The sequence below is a fragment of the Bombina bombina genome, chromosome 2, assembly GCF_027579735.1.
Source record: "Bombina bombina isolate aBomBom1 chromosome 2, aBomBom1.pri, whole genome shotgun sequence".
In the NCBI taxonomy this organism is placed as follows: domain Eukaryota; kingdom Metazoa; phylum Chordata; class Amphibia; order Anura; family Bombinatoridae; genus Bombina; species Bombina bombina.
Window position 1 is genome coordinate 389,846,792 of NC_069500.1, and position 27,188 is coordinate 389,873,979.

Here is a 27,188-nt window from a genome sequence, read left to right on the forward strand (position 1 = left end):
CTAAATATTTCTTTCATGATTCAGATAGAGAATAGAAATTTAAACAACATTACAATTTACTTATTATATCTAGATATGCTTTTCAGCCACGAATATCAAGAGAATAAAACAAATTAGATAATATAAGTAAATTAGAAATATGTTTAAAATTGCATTCTCTTTCTAAATCATGAAAGAAAAAATGTGGGTGTCATGTCCCTTTAAGTATTTGCTAAATCTAATAAGGAAATATTTTGTAATTACAAACAATTATATAAATCATTTTTGAAGCATGTTTACATTGTTAACTATTACATTTGTAAGCTGCTAATAACAATTATTTATACAGTACATAAATTGTGTCTTTTTAATGCAATAGTTTATTAAGTTGCAAACGTGAAAATGCAATATTAGCTTTTTAAATGGAAATAAAGCAAATATAAAAACTATAGGCAATAAACGTTTTTATTGTTGGGCCTGTTAATGTGTTTAATTCAAAGTCACTATCAGAATTGGTTGCTATATTTTATACATATGTTATATGTATGGTTAGCACGTTTATTGGATAAGAGGTTGAAACATAACCTCATGAAAAAAAAATAGTTTTGTTGTGGGTGGCTGGAGGGGGTTATTTAAAGTAAAGATCCGCAAAATAAAAGTACTTTTAATCATACGTTCATTGAAACTTCATGAATTTAACTTTACTGCTTCCACTTTATATCCATGGTGATATTGCAGCTGTAATATTACATCAGCTATGATATTGCCTTTGGCGCAAATTTCCCATAGAGACACTGATCTTTCCTCTGCTAACTTTACTAAACAAATTAATCGACATGTTTCGTAAATTGGTATTTTTTTTTTACTTAAACAATACATTAAAGTTCCATATATATATACTTACATTCTAGGATCACCCTGATGTTGGAGGACTCATTGATACTGTTGATAAAGTGATGGGACACGTGGCATCTAACATTCCAGAAAATCCTTCTGTCATAGTAACTCTGGAAGGCAAATCATCTGTAGCAGGTAATAGCACTTAAAATGTAATATATGTGGTCTAAACCCCAAATAAGCTGGATAAAATACACAACATTTCTAATATGTAAAGCAAAAGTAAGCAGCCTAAGGGCCTGGTTCTCAAAAACTCTCCAACATGGAGGGAAATTATAGCGCAGACTTCTGGAACCTAGAAGTTCCAGAAAGATGAGAGCCGTCTCCCTTAGAAAATAATAGTGTTCTAGTCATGGCACTGAACAAGGATAGCCACATACATACATATGTTTATATGTAAATACATACTGATATTTCCATAAGAATATAAGTGCAACTATTCCTATACATCGGACAACAATAAATATTACATATTTCAGTTTTTTCTGCATTGAAAGACTTTCATTGTTTGCAAGATTTAAAATTTCAATGGGAACCAGGCATCAAAAAGCTCCTATTTTCTTTCTTACACCTAGTTGAATTTGGTGTAATTATTTTTAATGGACAGCCTCTGACAGTGTATTAACAGCTTGCGCTTTCATTGGAATCCTGCTAGTAGTTATCGCTTAAAGGACCACTCAATGCAGTAGAATTACGTAATTAACAAGTGCATAATAAAAAGACAAGGAAATAACACCTACTCTGAATTTGAAATAAGCAACACATTTATTTTTATTTTCCGTCCCCCTGTAACATGTGACAGACATCAGCCAATCACAGACTAGTATACGTATACCCTGTGAGCTTGTACACATTACCAGTAGGATCTTGTTCCCCAAAAAGTATGAATATAAAAAGATTTGATAATGGAAGTAAATTGGAATGTGTCTTAAAACGGAATGCTCTATCTGAATCATTAAAGTTTATTTTGACTTGAGTGTCCCTTTAATAGCTTCTAATACTTTCTATTGGACACGAAAATGTTTTCAGCAGCTGGGGTCCGGCTGCCGATATTGAGGTATAGTGCACCATCGGAAGCAGTCGATAAACAAAATTGCTTCCAACAGCATATTTATCAGTTTGTGACCTTGCGCAAACCAAATTACAGCTCAATGGAAATGAACCCAAAGTGTCTGCTACATGCGTGCAATGATCACTGGCTAAAACATACAGTAAAATTTATTTTCACTTAAATCTCTGGTCTCCTAACCTGAGATTTAGCTTGTGTTTTGAGCAGCAGTGATTGCAACAATATGTGTAACAATGTTATAGATAATTTACGCTAAGGCACAAATTGAGTCTATGGGGTAGATTTAACAAAGGTTGAGCGGACATGATTTACTGTAGCGAATCATGATGGCTCAACCTCGCTAAATGCCGACAGCATACACTGTCAGCATTTAACATTGCACAAGCATTTCTGGTTAGATGCTTGTGGAATACCTCCCCCTGCTCACTGCCGGCCAATTAGCCGCTAGCAGGGGCCGTCAATCATCCCTATCATATCGGATAGAAGAAGTTAAAGAGCAGCGGTCTTATAACAACTGCTTCTTAACTTCCGTTTCAGGCAGACCTGAAACGATGGGGCTCCGAAAGAAGCATCAGCCCCTAAACAGTTATAATTCAAGTCTTGTGATATAAGGATATACATTAAAAATACTGAATACAATGTATACTTTTTGGTTTATTAGTATTGTTTTTAAGACACACTGGGACATTAACAGGACAGTAAAGTCAAAATGAAATGTTGGTGATTGAGACAGAACAAACAATTATAAACAACTTTCCCTTTTTTCTTCTCTTTTCAAATTTTCTTTGTTCCTTGGTAGCCTTTGTTAAAGTGTAAACCTAGGTAATTTAAAAGGAGATTAGGAGTGTGAATGTGTCTTTAGTATTCTATGGTTGCAGTGCTTGCAGCTATGCATAACATTCCCATAAACATTGTTGCAAACATTGCTGCCAGATGGCTAAAGACGTGCTTGTTTGAAATTCAGTTTAATTTTTAAAGGGACAGTAAAGTCAAAGTCAAACATATATATTGGATAGAACATGACATTTTAAACAACTTTTCAATGTATTTCTGTTACCAATTTTGCTTAGTTTTCCTAGTATTCTTTGTTAAATAGTAATCCTTGGTGAGCTCAGGAGCATGCATGTGTCTTTAGCCACCTAGCAGCAGTGTTTGCAACAATATCTATAGTAATGTTATACATAGTTGCAAAAAAAAGCTGACATAGAATGCTATAGACCAACCCAAGTCACCTCAAGGCATGGTAAATTTTAGCTGGATCCCGGTAGTCAAATATATATATACACACACATACATACATAGATACATACACACACATACATAACATATATAGTTATACATATATACAGGTGAAACTCGAAAAATTAGAATATCGTGCAAAAATTAATTTATTTCACTAATGCAACTTAAAAGGTGAGACTAATATATGAGATAGACTCATTACATGCAAAGCAAGATAGTTCAAGCCGTGATTTGTCATAATTATGAGGATTATGGCTTACAGCTCAGAAAAACCCTAAATCCACAATCTCAGAAAATTAGAATATTACATGCAATCAATTAAACATGGATTGTACATAACTGTAGAACAATATCGGACCTCTGAAAGTATAAGCATGCATACTGTATGTACTCAGTACTTGGTTTAGGCCCCTTTTGCATCAATTACTGCCTCAATGCGGCGTGGCATGGAAGCTATCAGCCTGTGGCACTGCTGAGGTGTTATGGAAGACCAGGATGCTTCAATAGTGGTCTTAAGCTCTTCTGCATTGTTTGGTCTCATGTCTCTCATCTTTCTCTTGGCAATGCCACATAGATTTTCTATGGGGTTCAGGTCAGGCGAGTTTGCTGGCCAATGAAGCACAGTAATCCCACGGTCATTGAGCCAGGTTTTGGTGCTTTTGGCAGTGTGGGTAGGTGCCAGATCCTGCTGGAAAATGAAGTCAGCATCCCCATAGAGATTGTCTGCGGAAGGAAGCATGAAGTGCTCCAAAATCTCCTGGTAGACGGCTGCATTGACCCTGGACTTAATGAAGCACAGTGGACCAACACCAACAGATGACATGGCTCCCCAAATGAACACAGACTGTGGAAACTTCACACTGGACTTCAAGCATCTTGCAGTGTGTGCCTCTCCATTATTCCTCCATACTCTGAGTCCTTGGGTTCCAAATGAGATGCAAAATTTGCTCTCATCAGAAAAGAGAACTTTGGACCACTGAGCATCAGACCAGGTCTGTTTTTCTTTAGCCCAGGTAAGACGCTTCTGACGTTGTTTGTTGTTCAGGAGTGGCTTGACAAGAGGAATACAACATTTGGAGCCCATGTCCAGGATCCCTCTGTGTATGGTGGCTCTTGAGAAAGTCCCCAACACATTGGAATGGCCTTTTCCTGACAATCCTCTCCAGGCTGCGGTCATCCCTGCTGCTTGTGCACCTTTTTCTTCCACACTTTTCCCTTCCACATAACTTTCTATTAATGTGCTTTGATACAACACTTTGGGAACATCCAACTTATTTTGCAATTACCTTTTGAGGCTTTCCCTCCTTATGGAGGGTGTCAATGATGGTTTTCTGCACAATTGTCAGGTCAGCAGTCTTTCCCATGATTGTGATTCCTACTGAACCAAACTGAGGGACCATTTAAAGGCTCAGGAACCCTTTGCAGGTGTTATGGCTTAATTGGCTGATTAGAGTGGGACACTTTGAGCCTAGAATATTGCACCTTTTCACAATATTCTAATTTTCTGAGATTGTGGATTTGGGGTTTTCATGAGCTGTAAGCCATAATCATCATAATTATGACAATTCACGGCTTGAACTATCTTGCTTTGCATGTAATGAGTCTATCTCATATATTAGTTTCACCTTTTAGTTGCATTAGTAAAATAAATGAGCTTTTGCACGATATTCTAATTTTTCGAGTTTCACCAGTATACACAGTATATGTGTGGAAAGATATTTTTATGTATTTATATGTGTATATATGTATATGCAGACATATTTGCACATATAAACACATAAATACATATGTACACATATATAAGCGAATTGGAGCCCTTTACAGTGAAGTAGATGAAAACCTGTAAAAACATGTTTATGCAATATTAATATTTAATCAAGTGTCATACTGTGTTTTACTGTAAATATTTGACATTAAAATTTTCGGCAGATAGCAGAATATGTTCTATGTATTTTTAAATAGATATTCCAATATATTTCTGTATATATCTACACCTATATGTAATCATTTATATGTGTAACTTTTATCTCAAGCACACACTAATCCTTAAGGACAGGTATGTTTGTCTCGCACAGTCTCTACTGTGCATGACTGCGTCGGACAAACATACCTGGCTTTTTATTATATAGGATATATATATATACACACACACACATATAGGTATCCTCTATAAAAAAAAAACCAGATATGTTTGTCAGATTCAGTCATGCGCAGTAGAGACTGCGCGAGGACAAACATACCTGGCCTTGAGCAGCATAGAGGATGAGCACTGTAGTGCGGGGCGTAGCCGGATGGGAGATCCTGCGAGGGGGAGTGGCTGGCAGGCGTGGCAAGGGGCATGGCCGGGTGTGTGCGTGAAGGGGCGTGGCCGGCGGAAGCATCTGTGATGAACTATCTTGCTTTGCATGTAATGAGTCTATCTCATATATTAGTTTCACCTTTTAAGTTGCATTAGTGAAATAAATGAACTTTTGCACAATATTCTAATTTTTCGAGTTTCACCTGTACTCACGCACACACACACACATATAAATGTATATATATATATATATATATATATATATATATATATATATATATATACACACACACACACACACACACACATATACGCGTGTATGTATATTTAAATGCATTGGGGTCAGTGGGAAAGAAAATATATATTTTCATTATTGTCAGTGTATTCATTAATGTCAGTGAGCTGGTATCGCTTACTTACATGCATTGTCCAGCTTCAGTCCTGTCTGATACTTGTCCCGTTCTGTCCTCCCTCTAAACTCCTGCTACATGTGCACACCGCACACGCACATGTGCAATGGCACTTTGACAAGCCTGCCTGGTATTTCTTATGTGTAGAGCAGCAGGCCTATCAGAGCACGCAGTGGGGGGCATGTTGGGTCGTGACCCACCAGCAGGGCCGTGAGAAACCAGGCTATAGACACTCTATGGCGGCAAACTTTGCAACTATGTAAAATATTGTTTTAAACATTCTTGCAAACACTGTTACCAGATGGCTAAGGACACTTGCACACTCCTGAGCTCACTATAATAATAATGTGCCAATAAAGGCTTGCAAGTGTTATGAAATGGCTATATGTTTGTACCTATAAAATAATATTGAGATTAAGGTGATATCCATAAATTAATCAACTTTTAATTTTTTCTACATATATTTCCTCTCTGTTTTTTTTCTTTCACTTGCAGATTACTCCATGGTTAGAGTGCCTCAAGATCTGAGTTTGCCTCATTATCGTTTTCCATCTGAAGGGCAGACTTTTATCTCTATTCCAGGAGAAGCATTTCACACCAAATGTAAGTTAATTTATCTTTGTCTCTGAGACACTTTAGCATCCTTTTTACTTGGGATGATTAATCATCTTGTAAAGTTAGAAGGATAACTTACTACATAGCTTTATTAAATGCTACGGAATAATATCTTTGTAAAGCATTAATTAAAATGATAACAATGTGATTACAATGTGGAAGATTATGGAAATGCTCTTCAAGACTATATATATATATATATATATATATATATATAAAATCAATATAAATATTTGCATAGGAAACTAGCACATCTAGGTAAGATTCCCCGCTTGCTTTTCCCCAGAAATACTCCATAAACTATGTTACCAATGCACAAGAGAATTCTGAGTAAGATATGCAAATTAGATATGCAAATTCTCTGTTTTTTGCTTCAAATACGGTTTTAACACAGCGATCCTTTTAACAGGATTATTGCAGCAATACTGAAATTACTCACTAGACAGCCTGTTTCTTTCTTTTTTAGAAGTTTTAAAAAAGTCCTTTTTCAATGGGACTTCCATAGTGCCGGTATTACGAGTTTTGCGGTGAGGCCAAAAAGTGAGCGGTACAGCCTAAAATGACAAGATCCGTACCGCCATCTAAAGTCAGTAGTTATGAGTTTTATGCTACAAAACTGTAGCATAAAAACTCATAACTAAAGTGTTACAAAGTGTACTAACACCCATAAACTACCTATTAACCTCTAAACCGAGGCCCTCCCACATCGCAAACACGAAACTATTAACCCCTATTCCACCGCTCCCCGACATCGTTGTCACTATCATAAACCTATTAGCCCTTAAACCGCCACATCCCGCATCGCAAACACTATTTAAATATTATTAACCCCTAATCTGCCGTCCGCCCACACCGCCTCTATAATAAACCTAATAACCACTAAACTACAAGTTCCCCTCACAAAGAAATATACTAAATTAAACTATTAACCCCTAAACCTCTGGCCTCCCACATAAATATATTAACCCCTAAAACACCTCTAGCTTAATTATAATTAAAATAAATCTAAATAAACCTTACAATTATTACCTAAATAATTCCTATTTAAAACTAAATACTTAGCTATAAAATAAAATCTAAGCTAGCTACAAAATAACTAATAGTTATATTGTAGCTATCTTAGGTTTTATTTTTATTTCACAGCTAAATTTGTATTTATTTTAACTAGGTAGACTAGTTAGTAAATAGTTATTAACTATTTAATAACTACCTAGCTAAAATAAATACAAACTAAAAATAAAATAAAACCTTACCTGCCTTACACTAAAACAAATACAATTATCTAAATTACAAAAAAAAAATAAACACTAAACTACACAAAATAAAAAACAAAATTATCACAAATAAAAACGAATTACTCCTAATCTAATAGCCCTATCAAAATAAAAAAGCCCCCCAAAATAAAAAAAACCCTAGCCTACACTAAACTGCCAATGGCCCTTAAAAAGGCCTTTTGCAGGGCATTGCCCCAAAGAAATCAGCTCTTTTACCTGTAAAAATAAAATACAAACAACCCCCAACAGTCAAACCCACCACCCCCAAATAAACCTCTAAATAAGCCTAAGATAACCATTGCCCTGAAAAGGGCATTTGGATGGGCATTGTCCTTAAAAGGGCATTTAGCTCTTTTACATTGCCCAAACCCTAAGCTAAAAATAAAACCCAGCCAATAAACCCTTTAAAAACCCTGACGATCCACTTACAGTTTTCGAAGACCGGACATCCATCCTCATCCAGGCGGCAGAATTCTTCATCCAAGCAGGCAGAAGTCCTCAACGAAGCCGGAAGAAGTCTTCATCCAAGCGGGCAGAAGTCTTCATCCAGACGGTATCTTCTATCTTCCTCCATCCGGCCTGAAGCTGGTCCATCTACAAGACATCCGGCGCAGAGCATCCTCTTCTTATGATCGCCGCTGCTAAATGAAGTTTCCCTTTAAGTGATGTCATCCAAGATGGCGTCCCTTACATTCCGATTGGCTGATAGAATTCTATCAGCCAATAGGAATTAAAGGGGAAAAAATCATATTGGCTGTTGCAATCAATGGATTAGCCAATAGAATGCTAGCTCAATCCTATTGGCTGATTGGAATAGCCAATAGGATTTTTTCCCCTTTAATTCCTATTGGCTGATAGAATTCGGAATGTAAGGGACGCCATCTTGGATGACGTCACTTAAAGGGAAACTTCATTTACCAGAGGCGATCGTAAGAAGAGGATGCTCCACGCCGGATTGATGAAGATAGAAGATGCCGTCTGGATGAAGACTTCTGCCCGCTTGGATGAAGACTTCTGCCAGTTTCGAGGAGGACTTCTGCCCGCTTGGATGAAGAATTCAGCCGGCTTCGATGAGGACTTCTGCCCGCTTGGATGAAGACTTCTGCCGCCTGGATGAGGATGGATTTTCTGTTTTCGAAAACTGTAAGTGGATCGTTGGGGTTAGTGTTAGGTTTTTTAAGGGTTTATTGGCTGTGTTTTATTTTTAGCTTAGGGTTTGGGCAATGTAAAAGAACTAAGTGCCCTTTTAAGAGCAATGCCCATCCAAACCAGGGCAAATCAGGGCAATGGTTAGCTCTAGTTTTTATTTGGGGAATTTGGTTGTGTGGGTGGTGGGTTTTACTGTTGGGGGGTGTTTGTATTTTTTTTTTACAGGTGAAAGAGCTGATTTCTTTGGGGTAATGCCCTGCAAAAGGCCCTTTTAAGGGGCATTGACAGTTTAGCGTAGGCTAGGGGTTTTTTATTTTGGGGGGGCTTTTTTATTTTGATAGGGCTATTAGATTAGGAGTAATTCATTTTTATTTTTGATAATTTTTTTTTTATTTTGTGTGATTTAGTGTTTATTTTTTTGTAATTTAGATAATTGTATTTGATTAATTTAATTTATTTTATTTTATTGTAATGTTAGTTTTTAGTGTAAGGCAGGTTAGGTTTTATTTTACAGGTAACTTTGTATTCATTTTAACTAGGTAGCAAGTAAATAGTTAATAACTATTTACTAACTAGTCTACCCAGTTAAAATAAATACAAACTTACCTGTGAAATAAAAATAAAACCTAAGATAGCTACAATGTAACTATTAGTTATATTGTAGCTAGCTTAGGTTTTATTTTACAGGCAAGTATTTTGTTTTAAATAGGAATTATTAAGTTAATAATTGTAAGGTTTATTTAGATTTATTTTAATTATATTTAAGTTAGGGGGTGTTAGGGCTATGCTTAGGGTTAGGTTTTTGGGGTTAATATATTTATGTAGTGTTAGTCATGTGGGAGGCCAGAGGTTTAGGGGTCAATAACTTTAGTATAGTGGCGGCGACATTGGGGGCGGCAGATTAGGGGTTAATAACTGTAATGTAGGTGGTGGCGATGTCGGGGGTGGCAGATTAGGGGTGTTTAGACGTGGTTTTTATGTTAGGGTGTTCAGTTTAAACGTAACTTTTTCTTGCCCCATAGACATCAATGGGGCTGCGTTATGAAGCTTTTCATTCCGTAATCGCAGGTGTTAGGCTTTTTCTTTTAGCCGACTCTCCCCATTGATGTCTATGGGGAAATCGTGCACGAGCACGTCAAAGCAGCACTTGTATTTGGGTGAGGTATGGAGCTCAACGCCACCATATCACCTGCTTTTTACAAACTTGTAATAGCAGCGCTATGAAAGGTGAGCAATGAAATGAATATACATGAAATTAGCGATCAGCCATAACGCCATAACTTGTAATCTAACTGATAATGCTTTATATTTTTCCGTCTAAATATAGCCATTACCTAGACTGGGCTTAGTAATATTTAGAGGATTCTCTCACTAAATTGAGAGATCTTGCATTAACTAGTAAAGTAATGGAATTTCAAGAACTTAGACATTAAATAAAGCAGCTTTATTTTTGCAACTCGCTGCTAACAAGTAAAGAGGCAGTGTGATATTCCACAGACAGCCTGGCTTTTTAATTAACAAACACCTAGATTACAAGTTTTGCGTTAGAGGCTGTGCGGTGCTAACAAGCAGTTTTCCCTCACCGCTAACTTACCTACAGCGCTGGTATTACGAGTTTTCAGAAACCCGTCGTTAAAAGACAAGAAGTGAGCGTTGAGCAAAATTTTGCTCATTACCGCACTCCAATACCAGCACTGCTTAAGTCAGCGGTGAGCTGGTGTAACGTGCTCGTGCATGATTTCCCCATAGGAATCAACGGGGAGAGCCGGCTGAGAAAAAGTCTAACACCTGCAAAAAAGCAGCGTAAAACTCACTATCACAGCCCCATTGATTCCTATGGGGAAATAAAATTTATGTCTACACCTAACACCCTAACATGAACCCCGAGTCTAAACACCCCTAATCTTACTTACACTTATTAACCCCTAATCTGCCACCCCGATATCGCCAACACCTGCATTATATTTATTAACCCCTTATCTGCTGCTCCGGACACTGCCGCCACCTACATTATACTTGTTAACCCCAAATCTGCTGCCCCCAACATCACTGACACCTACATTATATTTATTAACCCCTAATCTGCTGCCCCCAATGTCGCTGCCACCTACCTACACTTATTAACCCCTAATATGCCGCCCCCAATGTCGCCGCCACTATAATAAACATATTAAACCCTAAACCGCTGCACTCCCGCCTCGCAAACATTAGTTAAATATTATTAACCCCTAATCTGCCGGCCCTAACATCGACGCCACCTACCTACATTTATTAACCCCTAATCTGCCACCCCCAACGTCGCCCCTAACCCCTAAACCTAAGTCTAACCCTTTACCTAACACCCCCTAACTTACATATAATTTAAATAAATATTACTATCATTAACTAAATTATTCCTATTTAAAACTAAATACTTACCTGTAAAATAAACCCTAAGCTAGCTACAATATAACTAATAGTTACATTGTAGCTATTTTAGGATATATTTTTATTTTACAGGCAAGTTTGTATTTATTTTAACTAGGTACAGTAGTTATTAAATAGTTATTAACTATTTAATAACTACCTAGTAAAAATAAAGACAAATTTACCTGTAAAATAAAAGCTAACCTAAGTTATACTAACACCTAACACTACACTATAATTAAATAAATTAACTAAATTAACAACAATTTAATTAATTTAATTAAATTAGCTACAGTACAAAAAAAACACAAACACTAAATTACAGAAAATAATAAACTAATTACAGAAATTTAAACTAATTACACCTGATCTAATAGCCCTATTAAAATAAAACAGCCCCCCCAAAATAAAAAAAAACCCTAGCCTAAACTAAACTACCAATAGCACTTAAAAGGACCTTTTGCGGGGCATTGCCCCAAAATAATCAGCTCTTTTACCTGTAAGAAAAAATACAAACAACCCCCCAACAGTAAAACCCACCACCCACACAAACAACCCCCAATAAATACTATCTAAAAAACCTAAGCTCCCCATTGCCCTGAAAAGGGCATTTGAATTGGCATTGCCCTTAAAAGGGCAGTTAGCTCTTTTGCAAGCCCAAACCCCTAATCTAAAAAATAAACACACCCAATACACCCTTAAAAAAACCTAACACTAACCCCCTGAAGATCGACTTACCGGGAGACGTCTTCATCCAAGCCGGGCGAAGTGGTCTTTCAGACGGGTAGAAGTCTTCATCCAAGCCGGGCAGAAGTGGTCCTCCAGATGAGCAGAAGTCTTCATCCAGGCGGCATCTTCTATCTTCATCCATCCGGCGTGGAGCGGCTCAATCTTCAAGACATCCGACGCGGAGCATCCTCTTCTTACAACAACTAAAACAGAATGAAGGTACCTTTAAGTGACGTCATCCAAGATGGTGTCCCTTAGATTCCGATTGGCTGATAGAATTCTAATGAATTAGAATGATGCAATCAGTCAGTAGGATTGAAGTTCAATTCTATTGGCTGATCAAATCAGCCAATAGGATTGAGCTCACATTCTATTGGCTGTTCCAATCAGCCAAAAGAATGCAAGCTCAATCCTATTGGCTGATTGGAGCCACTCCGCGCCGGATGGATGAAGATAGAAGATGCCGTCTGGATGAAGACTTCTGCCCGTCTGGAGGACCACTTCTGCCCGGCTTGGATGAAGACTTCTGCCCGTCTGGAGGACCACTTCGCCTGGCTTGGATAAAGACATCTCCCAGTAAGTCGATCTTCAGCGGGTTAGTGTTAGATTTTTTTAAGGGTGTATTGGGTGGGTTTATTTTTTAGATTAGGGGTTTGGGCTTGCAAAAGAGCTAACTGCCCTTTTAAGGGCAATGCCCATACAAATGCCCTTTTCAGGGCAATGGGGAGCTTAGGTTTTTTTAGATAGTATTTTATTTGGGGGGTTGGTTGTGTGGGTGGTGGGTTTTACGGTTGGGGGGGTTGTTTGTATTTTTTTTTTACAGGTAAAAGAGCTGATTACTTTGGGGCAAGATTTATAGACAGGAAGATCTTGTTCCTTTGAAATCTGCTCGATAGCTCAGGTCTGGTTAAACTGATTAATTTCAGCTTGCTTGGCTTTGCTGCAACACAAGCGGACAGCTCCACCTACTGGCTATTTTAATAAATGCACTGCTTCTCAATGCTTTTCAATAGCAGTCACATGACTGGAAAAAAGGTTGTTATTCTGAAACGGTGTCAATTGAATCGTTGTAAAACGAGGGCCACCTGTATATTGTAGCTAGTTTAGGGTTTATTTTACAGGTAAGTATTTAGTTTTAAATAGGAATAATTTAGTTAATGATAGTAATATTTATTTAGATTTATTTAAATTATATTTAAGTTAGGGGCTGTTAGGTTTAGAGTTAGACTTAGGTTTAGGGGTTAATAACTTTAATATAGTGGCAGCGACGTTGGGGCGTCAGATTAGGGGTTAATAAATGTAGGTAGGTGGCGTCGATGTTAGGGGCCGGCAGATTAGGGGTTAATAATATTTAACTAATGTTTGCGAGGCGGGAGTGCGGCAGTTTAGGTGTTAATATGTTTATTATAGTCATCAATACATAGAGTACCAGCACAGTAGGTAAAAAATATACTTCTTTATTGAAGACCTTTGTAAAATAAGCAACATTTCGGGGTTAACCCCTTAATCATGCCATTGCTTATTTGACAAAGGTCTTCAATAAGGAAGTACATTTTTTACCTAATGTGCTGGTACTCGATGTATTGATGAACATTATTGGGATATTGCAGTACATCCCCTCTTACCGAGCACTGACAGTGGTGCTGTTCTCCCTACTGACTTTGTTGTTATGTTTATTATAGTGGCAGCGACGTTGGGGGCGGCAGATTAGGGGTTAATAAGTGTAGGTAGGTGGCGGCGACATTGGGGGCGGCAGATTAGGGGTTAATAAATATAATGTAGGTGTCAGCGATGTTGGGGTCAGCAGATTAGGGGTTTATACATATAATGTAGGTGGCGGCGGTGTCCGGAGCGGCAGATTAGGGGTTAAAAATGTTATTTTAGTATTTACGATGCGGTGCGGGAGGGCCTTTGTTTAGGGGTTAATAGGTAGTTTATGGGTGTTAGTGAACTTTTTAGAACTTTAGTTATGAGTTTTATGTTACGGCGTTGTACCATAAAACTCATAACTACTGACTTTTAAATGCATTAGGACTCTTGACGGGGTAGGGTGTACCGCTCACTTTTTGGCCTCCCAGGACAGACTTGTAATACCGGCGCTATGGAAGTCCCATAGAAAAAAGACCTTACGAAGTTTACGTAAGTCGTTTTGCGGTGAGGCCAAAGAAGTGTGCCTACCCCTTCAAGAGTGACCCTAAACCTTCAAGCTTCGTAATACCAGCGGGAGTAAAAAAGCAGCGTTAGGACCTCTTAACGCTGCTTTTTTACCTTAACGCACAACTCGTAATCTAGCCGATTCTGTTTTGTTGCTGTGTGTATAATAGGCAAAGCAAGTGGTTTTTACAATATTTTTTATTTATCCAAGCTCGAACTACCATCGTTGGATTACTGTACCATACTATGCACTACCGCTACAAGCAGATTAAACCTAGTGACACCAGGTAAGACTTAATACTTTACACATAATTATATCATATAGCTTTATTATACTGTATTTAATGAATTTAAAGTGGCAAGTTTATTTGTATAGCATATTTGCTGATTAATCATAAATAGCAGATATGCTTCTGCACTTTCTCCTACTCAAAACAATGCAATATTAATATTATTTTACTTAAAGGGACAGTCTAGTCAAAATTAAACTTTCATGATTCAGGTAGGGCATGCAATTTTAAACAACTTTCCAAATCTCTTTTATCATCAAATTTGCTTTGTTCTCTTGGTATTCATTGTTGAAAGCTAAACCTAGGTAGGCTCAAATGCTAAGTTATAAGCCCTTGAAGGTCACCTCTTATCTCAGTGCATTTCAACAGTTTTTAAAAGCTAGACAGCGCTAGTTCATGTGTGCCATATAGATAACATTCTTCTCACTCCCATGGAGTTATTTATGAGTCAGCACTGATTGGCTAAAATGCAAGTTTTTCAAAAGAACTGAATTAAGGGGACAGTCTGCAGAGGCTTTGATACAAGGTAATCACAGAGGTAAAAAGTATATTATGGAAAACTGGGGAATGGGTAATAAAGGGATTATCTATCTTTTTAAACCATACAAATTCTAGAGTAGACTGCCCCTTTAATATTAATTTATAACATAATATTGTACTGCTTATTTGTGTTGCCAAACTTTCATTTTGTGAACAGTTCAGATTTTAAGCCAGATATTTCAAGGGTTTATATGATATCTCTGGAATGCTATAATTTTCTTGTTGTTTTATGTGATTAGCAGCCACGAACTGATAGTTTCAAGTAAATTACTTTATTCGTTTTTAAGCTATGGCGCAACAGTGCAGAATTTTAAAATGTTAAAATTTAGGGTCTACAAGAAGAGTCGAGATATGACTTGAGCGAATGTCAGTGAAAATATTTGTTTCTTTCATGTAATTGGCAAGAGTCCATGAGCTAGTGACATATGGGATATACAATCCTACCAGGAGGGTCAACGTTTCCCAAACCTCAAAATGCCTATAAATACACCCCTCACCACACCCACAATTCAGTTTTACAAACTTTGCCTCCTATGGAGGTGGTGAAGTAAGTTTGTGCTAAGATTTCTATGTTGATATGCGCTTCTCAGCATTGTTGAAGCCCGATTCCTCTCAGAGTACAGCGAATGTCAGAGGGACGCGAAGGGAGTATCACTTATTTGAATTCAATGATTTCCCTAACGGGGGTCTATTTCATAGGTTCTCTGTTATCGGTCATAGAGATTAATCTCCTACCTCCCTTTTCAGATCAACGATATACTCTCTATTTACCATTACCTCTACTAATAACTGTTTTGGTACTGGTTTGGCTATCTGCTATATGTGGATGGGTGTCTTTTGGTAAGTATGTTTTTTATTTCTTAAGACACCTCAGCTATGGTTTGGCACTTTATGCATTTATATAAAGTTCTAAATATATGTATTGTACTTATATTTGCCTTGAGTCAGGTTCATGTATTTCCTTCAGCAGACTGTCAGTTTCATATTTGGGGAATTTAAATTTTTGAAGAAATTTTTTCTTACCTGGGGTTTAGTCTTTTTCAATTGACTACTTCTTGCTATTGCGGGTATTAGGCCTGCGGGTGCGTCAAATGCTAAACTTTATTGCGTCATTCTTGGCGCGAAAATATTTTTGGCATGAAAAAATACGTTTATGATGCAACTTCGTCATTTCCGGCATCATACGTGACGTCGAGACCTTTCACACGGCGGCGTCATTAGTGACACAAGTGTGTCATTTCTGGTTATTTTTTTCATTATTTCAATACCCCATCGATGTTTGCCTCTTGCTTTTCTCTATCAGAGGCCTATGCTTTTGCATTTTTTTCCCATTCCTGAAACTGTCATATAAGGAAATAGATATTTTTGCTTTATATGTTGTTTTTTTTTTTTTTTCTTACATTGAGCAAGATGTCCCAATCTGATCCTGTCTCAGAAGTTTCTGCTGGAACATTGCTGCCTGACATCGGTTCTACCAAAGCTAAGTGCATTTGTTGTAAAAGTGTAGAAATTATTTCACCAAATGTCATTTGTAATAGTTGTCATGGTAAACTTTTACATGCAGATAGTGTTTCCATCAGTAATAGTACATTGCCAGTTGCAGTTCCTTCAACTTCTAATGTGCATGATATACCTGTAAATTTTAAAGAATTTGTTTCTGATTCTATTTTGAAGGCTTTGTCTGCATTTCCACCTTCTAATAAGCGTAAAAGGTATTTTAAAACTTCACATTTAGCTGATGAAATTTCAAATGACCAACAACATAATAATTTATCCTCTTCGGATGAGGATCTATCTGATTCAGAAGATCCATCCTCAGACATTGACACTGACAAATCTACTTATTTATTTAAAATAGAGTATATGCGTTCTTTATTAAAAGAAGTGTTAATTACTTTGGATATTGAGGTAACCAGTCCTATTGACGTTCAGTCTAATAAACATTTAAATGCTGTTTTAAAACCTCCTGTGGTTTCCCCAGGGGTTTTTCCTATTCCTGAGGCTATTTCTGATATGATTTCTAGGGAATGGAATAAGCCAGGTACTTCTTTTATTCCTTCTTCAAGGTTTAAAAAATTGTATCCTTTGCCAGCAAAATCTATAGAGTTTTAGGAAAAAATCCCCAAAGTTGATGGGGCTATTTCTACTCTTGCTAAACGTACCACTATTCCTATGGAAGACAGTACTTCCTTTAAGGATCCTTTAGATAGGAAGCTTGAATCTTATCTAAGGAAGGCCTATTTATATTCAGGTCATCTTCTCAGACCTGCTATTTCTTTGGCTGATGTTGCGGCTGCCTCAACTTTTTGGTTGGAGAATTTAGCGCAACGAAAATTGGATCCTGACATATCTAGCATTACTCGCTTACTACAACATGCTAATCATTTTATTTGTGATGCCATTTTTGATATTATCAAAATTGATTTTAGATCCATGTCTTTAGCTGTATTAGCTAGAAGAGCTTTGTGACTTAAATCTTGGAATGCTGATATAACATCTAAATCTAGATTACTATCTCTTTCTTTCCAAGGTAATAATTTATTTGGTTCTCAGTTGGATTCTATTATTTCAACTATCACTGGAGGAAAAGGAGTTTTTCTGCCTCAGGATAAAAAACCTAAGGGTAAATCTAAGGTTTCTAACCGTTTTTGTTCCTTTCGTCAGAATAAGGAACAAAAACTCAATAAACTACAAAAAATATATTTAGTAAAGCTCTCCTAAATAAATCTAATAATATTAACTATAGTGCAACCTAGAAAGCTATATATTTGAAAAAACAGGAAAAGAAAGAAGATTTCACAAATAAGTGCAATCTCAAAGTTTAGGATACAAAGCACATATAGAGACAGGACCAGTAAGTTTAGTGCAAAAACAATATATTTGAATATATATATAATGAACAATGAAATATACAATTTTATACATTCAACTAACCATTCATACACACACATACATTCTTCATAAAAAGGGGTACCCCAATTAGCAGCAAAAGATTAACTTATTTTCGTGGTGCACCACACAAGTCCAGAGACTGTAAATCACAAATGGCACGGGATGTTAAAGCCAAGCACTAGATAAATGCAAACAAATGCGTTAGCAGGGTATAGTAAAGCAGGGATTTAAACATTTTGCAATAGTTCTTCATGCAGGTTGGTTAGTGCATTAAACTTATGAATCACAGTCCCATCCAAGTATCCTGTGCAAGCAGTAGCATTAATAGCATGCAGTAAAGCAAAGTTCAATAAGATTCCTTTCAGTGCAGCAAAGTTAGTAAAGCACAATCACTGCCAGAAACACTGCTATGCAATAAATAGGTATAAATAGTATATACGTCTCATTGGTGCATATTTTCTCTCAATGGACAAGAGCCACAGCAAATACAAAGTCACTTGCAGTCCGCAAATAAATGCTTAGTAAGCACATCAAAATAATCACAGACAGGTAATCACATACCAGCCGCATCGAGCGGCATGCTTGGTTACAAAGTCACAGTGATCCTCATCCGTCTGTGTATATGAAGCGTCAGTGGCAAAATGTCCAAATCTTGGTTTCTTGACTTTTCCTTTCAACTGGGTAACTCTTCCTAGTATCGGGCTGGAAGTGCAAGGTCTCCTCCCAAGGAATCTGCTTCCAATTGGAAGCCTTCCTCAAATTGGAATAAATCCAAGCCATTTAGAAAACCAAAGTCAGCCCCTAAGTCTGCATGAAGGTGCGGCGCTCAATCCAGCTCAGCTGGTAGGGGGTAGATTGAGGTTTTTCAAGTTTTTTTTGGATAAGATCTGTCCAAAATCATTGGATTCAGAGCATTGTCTCTCAAGGGTATCGAATAGGATTCAAAGTAAGACCTCCTGTGAGAAGATTTTTTCTCTCACGTATCCCTGTAAATCCAGTAAAAGCTCAGGCTTTTCTGAAGTGTGTTTCAGACCTGGAGTCTTCAGGGGTAATCATGCCAGTTCCTCCTCAGGAACAAGGTTTGGGGTTTTATTCAAACCTATTCATTGTACCAAAGAAAGAAAATTTATTCAGACCAGTTCTGGATCTGAAAATTTTGAATCGTTATGTAAGAGTACCAACTTTCAAGATGGTGACTATAAGGGCTATTCTGCCTTTTGTTCAGCAAGGACATTATATGTCCACAATAGACTTGCAGGATGCATACCTTCATATTCCAATTCATCCAGAACACTATCAGTTTCTGAGATTCTCTTTTCTAGACAAGCATTACCAATTTGTTGCTCTTCCATTTGGCCTAGCAACAGCTCCAAAAATCTTTTCAAAGGTTCTGGGTGCCCTATTATCTGTAATCAGAGAACAGGGTATTACGGTGTTTCCTTATTTGGACGATATCTTGGTACTAGCTCAGTCTTTACATACTGCAGAATCTCACACGAATCAACTAGTGTTGTTTCTTCGGAAACATGGTTGGAGGATCAATTTACCAAAAAGTTTCTTGATTCCTCAGACAAGGGTCACCTTTCTAAGCTTCCAGATAGATTCAGTGTCCATGACATTGTCTCTAACAGACATGAGACATTTAAAATTGGTTGCAGCATGCCGGCACCTTCAGTCTCAGTCATTCCCTTCAGTGGCTATGTGCATGGAAGTTTTAGGTCTCATGACTGCAGCATCGGACGCAATCCCCTTTGCTCGTTTTCACATGAGACCTCTACAGCTTTGCATGCTGAATCAATGGTGCAGGGATTATTCAAAGATATCACAATTAATATCCTTGAATCCCAATGTAGGACACTCTCTGACATGGTGGATAGATCACCATCGTTTGGTTCAAGGGGCTTCTTTTGTTCGGCCAACCTGGACTGTGATCTCAACAGATGTGAGTCTTTCAGGTTGGGGAGTTGTTTGGGGATCTCTGACAGCAAAAGGGGTTTGGAAATCTCAAGAGGTGAGATTACCAATAAATATTTTAGAACTCCGTGCAATTCTCAGGGCTCTTCAGTTCTGGCCTCTACTAAAGAGAGAACCATTAATTTGTTATCAGACAGACAATATCACAACTGTGGCTTATGTCAATAATCAGGGTGGGACTCACAGTCCCCAAGCTATGAAAGAAGTATCTTGGATACTTGCTTGGGCGGAATCCAGCTCCTGTCTAATCTCTGCGGTGCATATCCCAGGTGTAGACTATTGGGAGGCGGATTATCTCAGCTGCCAGACTTTACATCCAGGGGAGTGGTCTCTCCATCCAGATGTGTTTTCTCAGATTGTTCAGATGTGGGGTCTTCCAGAGATAGATCTCATGGCCTCTCATCTAAACAAGAAACTTCCCAGATACCTGTCCAGGTCCAGGGATGTTCAGGCGGAAGCAGTGGATGCACTGACACTTCCTTGGTGTTATCATCCTGCTTACATCTTCCCGCCTCTAGTTCTCCTTCCAAGAGTGATTTCCAAAATCATCATGGAACAGTCTTTTGTGTTGCTGGTGGCTCCAGCATGGCCACACAGGTTTTGGTATGCGGATCTGGTTCGGATGTCCAGTTGCCCGCCTTGGCCACTTCCGTTACAGCCGGACCTACTATCTCAAGGTCTGTTTTTCCATCAGGATCTCAAATCATTAAATTTGAAGGTATGGAAATTGAATGCTTAGTTCTAAGTCATAGAGGTTTCTCTGACTCAGTCATTAATATGTTATGTTACAAGCTCGTAAATCCGTCTCTAGGAAGATTTATTATAGAGTTTGGAAGACTTACATTTCATGGTGTTCTTCTTATAAATTCTCCTGGCATTTTTTCAGAATTCCTAGAATTTTACAGTTCCTTCAGGATGGTTTGGATAAGGGTTTGTCTGCAAGTTCCTTGAAAGGACAAATCTCCGCTCTTTCTGTTTTATTTCACAGAAACATTGCTATACTTCCTGATATTCACTGTTTTGTACAGGCTTTAGTTCGTATTAAGCCTGTCATTAAATCAATTTCTCCTCCTTGGAGTCTTAATTTTGGTTCTGAAGGCTTTACAGGCTCCTCCATTTGAGCCTATGCATTCTTTGGACATTAAACTACTTTCTTGGAAAGTGTTGTTCCTTTTGGCTATCTCTTCTGCTAGAAGAGTTTCTGAGCTTTCTGCTCAGTCTCCTTTTCTGATTTTTCATCAGGATAAGGCAGTTTTGCGGACTTCTTTTCAATTTTTACCTAAGGTTGTGAATTCTAACAACATTAGTAGTGAAATTGTTGTCCCTTCCTTATGTCCTAATCCTAAGAATTGTTTGGAGAGATCCTTACATTCTTTGGATGTGGTAAGAGCTTTGAAATATTATGTGGAAGCAACTAAAGATTTCAGGAAGACTTCCAGTCTATTTGTTTTATTTTCTGGTCCTAGGAAAGGTCAGAAGGCTTCTGCTATTTCTTTGGCTTCTTGGTTGAAACTTTTGATTCATCAAGCTTATTTGAAGTCGGGTCAGGTCCCGCCTCAGAGAATTACAGCTCATTCTACTAGATCAGTCTCCACTTCGTGGGATTTTAAGAATTAAGCTTCAGTTGATCAGATTTGCAAAGCGGCGACTTGGTCCTCTTTGCATACATTTACTAAATTCTACCGTTTTTATGTATTTGCTTCTTCGGAAGCAGTTTTTGGTAAAAAAAAGTTCTTCAGGCAGCTGTTTCAGTTTGATTCTTCTGCTTTTGATTTAAGTTTTTTTCTTTCAAAAATGAAAATAAACTTATTTTTTTGGGTTGTGGATTAATTTTTTCAGTGGAATATGGCTGTTTTTATTTATTCCCTCCCTCTCTAGTGACTCTAGAGTGGAAGACTCCACATCTTGGGTATTGATATCCCATATGTCACTAGCTCATGGACTCTTGCCAATTACATGAAAGAAAACATAATTTATGTAAGAACTTACTTGATAAATTCATTTCATATTGGCAAGAGTCCATGAGGCCCACCCTTTTTATGGCGGTTATGATTTTTTGTATAAAGCACAATTATTTCCAAATTTCCTTTGTTGATGCTTTCTACTCCTTTCTTTATCACCCCACTGCTTGGCTATTCGTTAAACTGAATTGTGGGTGTGGTGAGGGGTGTATTTATAGGCATTTTGAGGTTTGGGAAACTTTGCCCCTCCTGGTAGGATTGTATATCCCATATGTCACTAGCTCATGGACTCGTGCCAATATGAAAGAAATGAATTTATCAGGTAAATTCTTACATAAATTATGTTTTTTCTTATTTCCTTTTCATGACTGTTAAAGAAATGATAAGGATTTAATTATTTGCTTGTTATTAAATTCAGAGCATAAGCAGAGTATGAGTTTGTTGGATTTAATTATTTGCTTGTTATTAAATTCAGAGCATAAGCAGAGTATGAGTTTGTTTTGTTATCTATATGCAGATGAGATTGTTCATTCAAGAGTATCATGATTTATAGAAATTATTTTTGTCTAGATTACAAGTGGAGCATAAAAATGATAGCACTATGGTGTGCTAACATTACTAGAGAGCAATCTACAGTGCTCCTATTTTCCCTTCTATATTACAATTTGAAAGCCCTGGGCGAGCTAACATCTTGAGGTCGGATAGCATAGTCACTCTATCTCACTCACCCAATAGAATTTTATGGGGTGCACTGCAATAATAAGTTTTTTCTTGAGCGCTAACTTGAAAGGCTTAAACTATTTTTTAAATTAAGTTTTTATTATATATATATATATATATATATATATATATATATATATATATATATATATATATATATATATAGGGTTTAAAATTTCAGGTTGTAAGCTACAAGCCAGGCCAAAATGTTACTCGCCACTTTGGATCCTACCAACTACCTACCCACACCATACCCAATACTCCATCCCCTCTTTGCATATGTTTAGCCATTGTGAAACACATTATTGTGCAGTCATTTTTAATATTCTCTATTTTATACCTTAAATTGAATAATGCTACCTTCATTAATAAGAAAAATAAGTGCATAGCAGTTAGCAACATTAACTTGGTGGTTCTGGGTAAGACAACAGCTGGATAGGAAGTTGTTGAAGTGAGAGGGTTGAGAAATAGAGTGCCGGAAGACATGGAAGGTCATAGCAGACCTGTAGATTTTCTTTTAATAATTATCGTCTCTCTCTTACCTCTCTTCCTCCCCTCCCTGCACTCTTCAATCTCTCTTTTTACCCTCTCCATTATCTCTCAGGCCATATTTTCTCTTTACCTTTTCATCTCATATCTTTTTCCCCTTTCTTTTTTTCCCACTCTCTCTTAAAGCTATCTATCTCTCTACTATTACTTTTTGTCTCCAATATCTTTCTCTCTGTCCCTGTTTACCCACTAATGATGTTCCTACAGCTCTAGTGGAGTAACATATCCTTGCCCTTTTTAGGATATATAATATCCTTTCAGATAATATTTTTAGCACATAGTCCAAAATGTGTGTTTGCCAATGCTGCAATAGGAGTGTAAATTTTTTCACTCACTAACTTTTACTCGCCACCAATAAATTTCCACTTGCCAATGGCTAGCTAATGTTTGCGCGCAAACGGTATCAGGTTTTCAAGTTCATTTGCACGCAGGTTAAATTGCGCTGGTATTAAAAGTAGAAAGTAAACGCGATCACTTCAGCGCAATTCAAGTTAACGCTCGTTGGATTAGTGTGTCCTCAGAGCTGTGGTTAACTGTTTCGCAAAACAAAAAGGTATCCCAAAACGCATCAAAAATACATTACAAAGTACACTTACACTCATTAATAACACTATCTAATAAAAATAATTTCTAAAAAATATTTAACAAAAAACTTATAAAGGCTCAAAGATATAAGGTCTCAGGTGTTAGAAAAAATGTGTCTAGATATGTGTACACATGTATTTATGTATTTATATGTGTATATATGTATTTACAGACATATAACATACATAACATAGTAACATAGTAGATGAGGTTGAAAAAAGACAGAAGTCATTCAAGTTCAACCTATACAAATCTAATATACTTACAAAAAAAATCCAGTTGAGCTTAAAATAATCCCATTAAAAAAGTGACTTATTTAACACAAGCAATCATTTCCCTGAATTCTATTTCTAGCCAAAAATCTATCCAAGCAATTTTTAAATGTATCTAAGGTATTGGTATTCACTACCTCCTTTGGTTATGAGTTCCACAATTTTATTGCTCTTACAGTGAAAAAAACATTTCCGTTGCAGGAGATTAAATTTCCTTTCCTCCAGCCTTAAATTGTGACCTCTTGTCACAAACAATTTTCTTGGAATAAACACAGCTTCTTTCATCTCTATATATGGGCCTTGAATATATTTATATAAAGTAATCATGTCACCTCTCAAGCACCTTTTTTTCTAGAGAAAAAAAGACCCATTTTGGCTAACCTCTCCTCATAGCTTAAATTCTCCATTTCCCTTAATTGGTTTGTGGCCCTTCTCTGAACTTTTTCTAGGTTTGCAATGTCTTTTTTTTTTAATGGTCCCCAGAATTGTACTCCATATATAAACACATAAATACATATGTATTCCACTTGTAGCTATAAAAGCACATAGGAGACTCCAAGCAGGAATAAATTGAGTGAACTCAGGCAGACTCTAATCCATACTTCATTAAGATTTAATAATAAAATCTAATGTGATTAAACAAGGCATAAACAAGAACAAAATCACAACAAAAGCCTCCGTTGTGGTATTAGGCTTAGAAGGTTGGTCTCCGCCCAAATTATGATGTCACACGTTCTAATTCGAAGTATGTTTCACCAGTAATATTTGGCTTTTTTTCAAGGATGATCTTCTTTGTCAATATTGGTCTTTATATATCCTTAAATTCACTCCCTATTGGTTTTCCTGAGTGTGTACACAGCCGGTTCTTCTTTAGTTAATTAGAAATGGTGTTGGATATCTTTAAAGCTTGTTGTTATGGAAACTTTCATAAGTTGTATTATAACATTAGACATATAGTTACAAACATAAGCATTTTCATAAGTGCTTCACATTACATAAAAATGCGTTATTAGAAATATATATTAACACTGAGAAAAATATAAAAGATTAAAAATGTAAAACATTGGGGGCGGAGCTAACCACCGTGCTGTGTAGACATTTATGGCCTGAGCTCCAGGACCTCAACAATTCAGTTTATGCTTAAAAGTTGAAATTATATACGTATATTATTTGTAGCCCAAATGATCTAAAACACATATATACAGCTACTACATCAACGATTGCCGCAGACAGCAGCCATCCTAAATAGGGGACATACCTATCTCGGAACTCCGATGTCTGCCTAAGCTGTGGGAGGCCCTGCAAACCTACCAGGTGCAAAGTCTGTGATCTGGAGGGCCGGGGCTCTGATCCGGAGCTGTAGTAGACAGATAAGGCACTAAGGCACTAATTCTGCAGATCTGATCCCAACCACCTCTAACACTTTACCCTGAGAGGAAACACCCTGAAGTGGCCCGTAACCCTGACCTGGGGCTGACTGAGATCGCGATGAGTGCGGTGCTCTGTATAGGGTCCCAGTGACCTGCAAGTAGAGCGGACATCTGAAGAAGCTCTCACTCCGACGACCTACTTGGTCAGCAGCTCAGAGCGAATTCGAACAAAGTGAGGTGAGGCTTAGTTGCTCTAATTTACTGGACGTGGGATATCACTTGCCCGTACTTACCGGGTGTCCCTGCCCCTGCACCCATACTGTGTACATACATGTACTGATAGTTAGTACCTGAGGCTCTACACAATGGAACTGGGATTTAGTTGCCGATACGGCACTGCATTGAGCCAGATCTGAGAGCAATAAAGCACAAAGTAAAAGGGCGCGAATATCCGACATCTTGGCCTGACAACTTTAAAGAGCACTTGGATACCGGAGCTCCAACACAGACTCAGTTAGTCAAAAAGTAAGCCCCATAACGTCCCATACACCTGTTAATGTGCAACGCATATCCTGGACCTGTCATGTACTCTAATCCCTGAATTCCTTGCAGTACCAAGCTAGGCCTGCACGGTGAAGTGCTTATAAAGAGCCTGTTACAATTCATACCGTATCTAGACTGTGCATTATTAGAACTTGATAGTACGGGGTGACATACTATATATAAAGGGACTCTATCCACCAACTACACACAAAGCACAAAATATTTTCAGACAATATCTGTGAATTGGGCTCTACAATATCCCCACATGGACTACCCTGTGTTGCTCTGAGATCTGTAAGTTGCCCTCCTATACTACAACACAGTAACTATCACTAGGCCTAAAAGTGTATTCATTGATATCCTGGGAGAGGTGGAACTTCCTCTATATGTGCATTATCCTTAACCAATAGTGAACTGTTGACTATATTGTAATAATAGAGTGCTAGCAGCCTATATAGCACACAGAAGTTAACACTAGCTACTACAATAATCCAGGTCGGCTCTCTTCTCACCTTCAGACAGTGACATCCCCCACTCTCCTCCATTTCCCAACTGGGTCATATCCTATACTCCCTTTTCCCACTTTGTCAATAGGAGACATAGCCCCTGGAGAGTGGGGTATATGAGAGTTCTTGCCAGACCCAGCCTTATCTATCGCCTGATGATGTCAGGCTAAAGCCTTACATAGAGTGGGGGAACACCCCTGGCTGTCCATCAAGAAGGAAGCTAACATCTAGCTGGCATACCAGAATACAAAAAAATCCTGTCTCCAGCTAGTAACTATACAGCTACAGGAGTTTTGCTAATGGGGCACTCACAAAGGAAAAAACCTAAACATCAAGAGGGCCCTAAGAGAAAGGTGGCTGATCATTTTGGTAGTAAGCCACAAATGGAGAGAGAATTATGTGATGATGACTCTAGAGACTCTCTGGCTTCTCAACAACAGACGGGAATCAGTAGCCCACTAGCTCCTATGAATACGAATAATGATATCTCCATCATTGAACTGATTAACTCTCTGTCTGCAAACATGGACTCACACCATGCCTCATTGAAACAAGATATCAAAATGTCTGTTGCGGATCTAAAAAGAGACATTGCCTCCTAGGGCGAGAGGACTGATATCTTAGAAAGAAAGCATGAAGATCTGTCTACTGATCATAATAACTTACTCTCGTATACCCAAAACTTAGTAGATAACTGATTTAGAAGTAAAACTGGCTGACCTTGAAGATTGCTCAAGGCGAAATAATTTGCGCATCAGAAGAA

The 27,188-nt window shown here is 37.6% G+C and overlaps 1 protein-coding gene across 1 annotated transcript in view; it reads left to right on the forward strand.

The window, feature by feature from the left end:
* ADGRD1 (adhesion G protein-coupled receptor D1) overlaps positions 1–27,188 on the forward strand; it is a 1,140,767-nt gene that overhangs the window by 224,493 nt on the left and 889,086 nt on the right. The window contains exons 11-13 of the mRNA XM_053701862.1: positions 891–1,011; positions 6,392–6,499; positions 14,435–14,510. Of these exons, the coding sequence (XP_053557837.1) occupies positions 891–1,011; positions 6,392–6,499; positions 14,435–14,510 (305 nt within the window). The remainder of the gene's footprint in view (positions 1–890; positions 1,012–6,391; positions 6,500–14,434; positions 14,511–27,188) is intronic.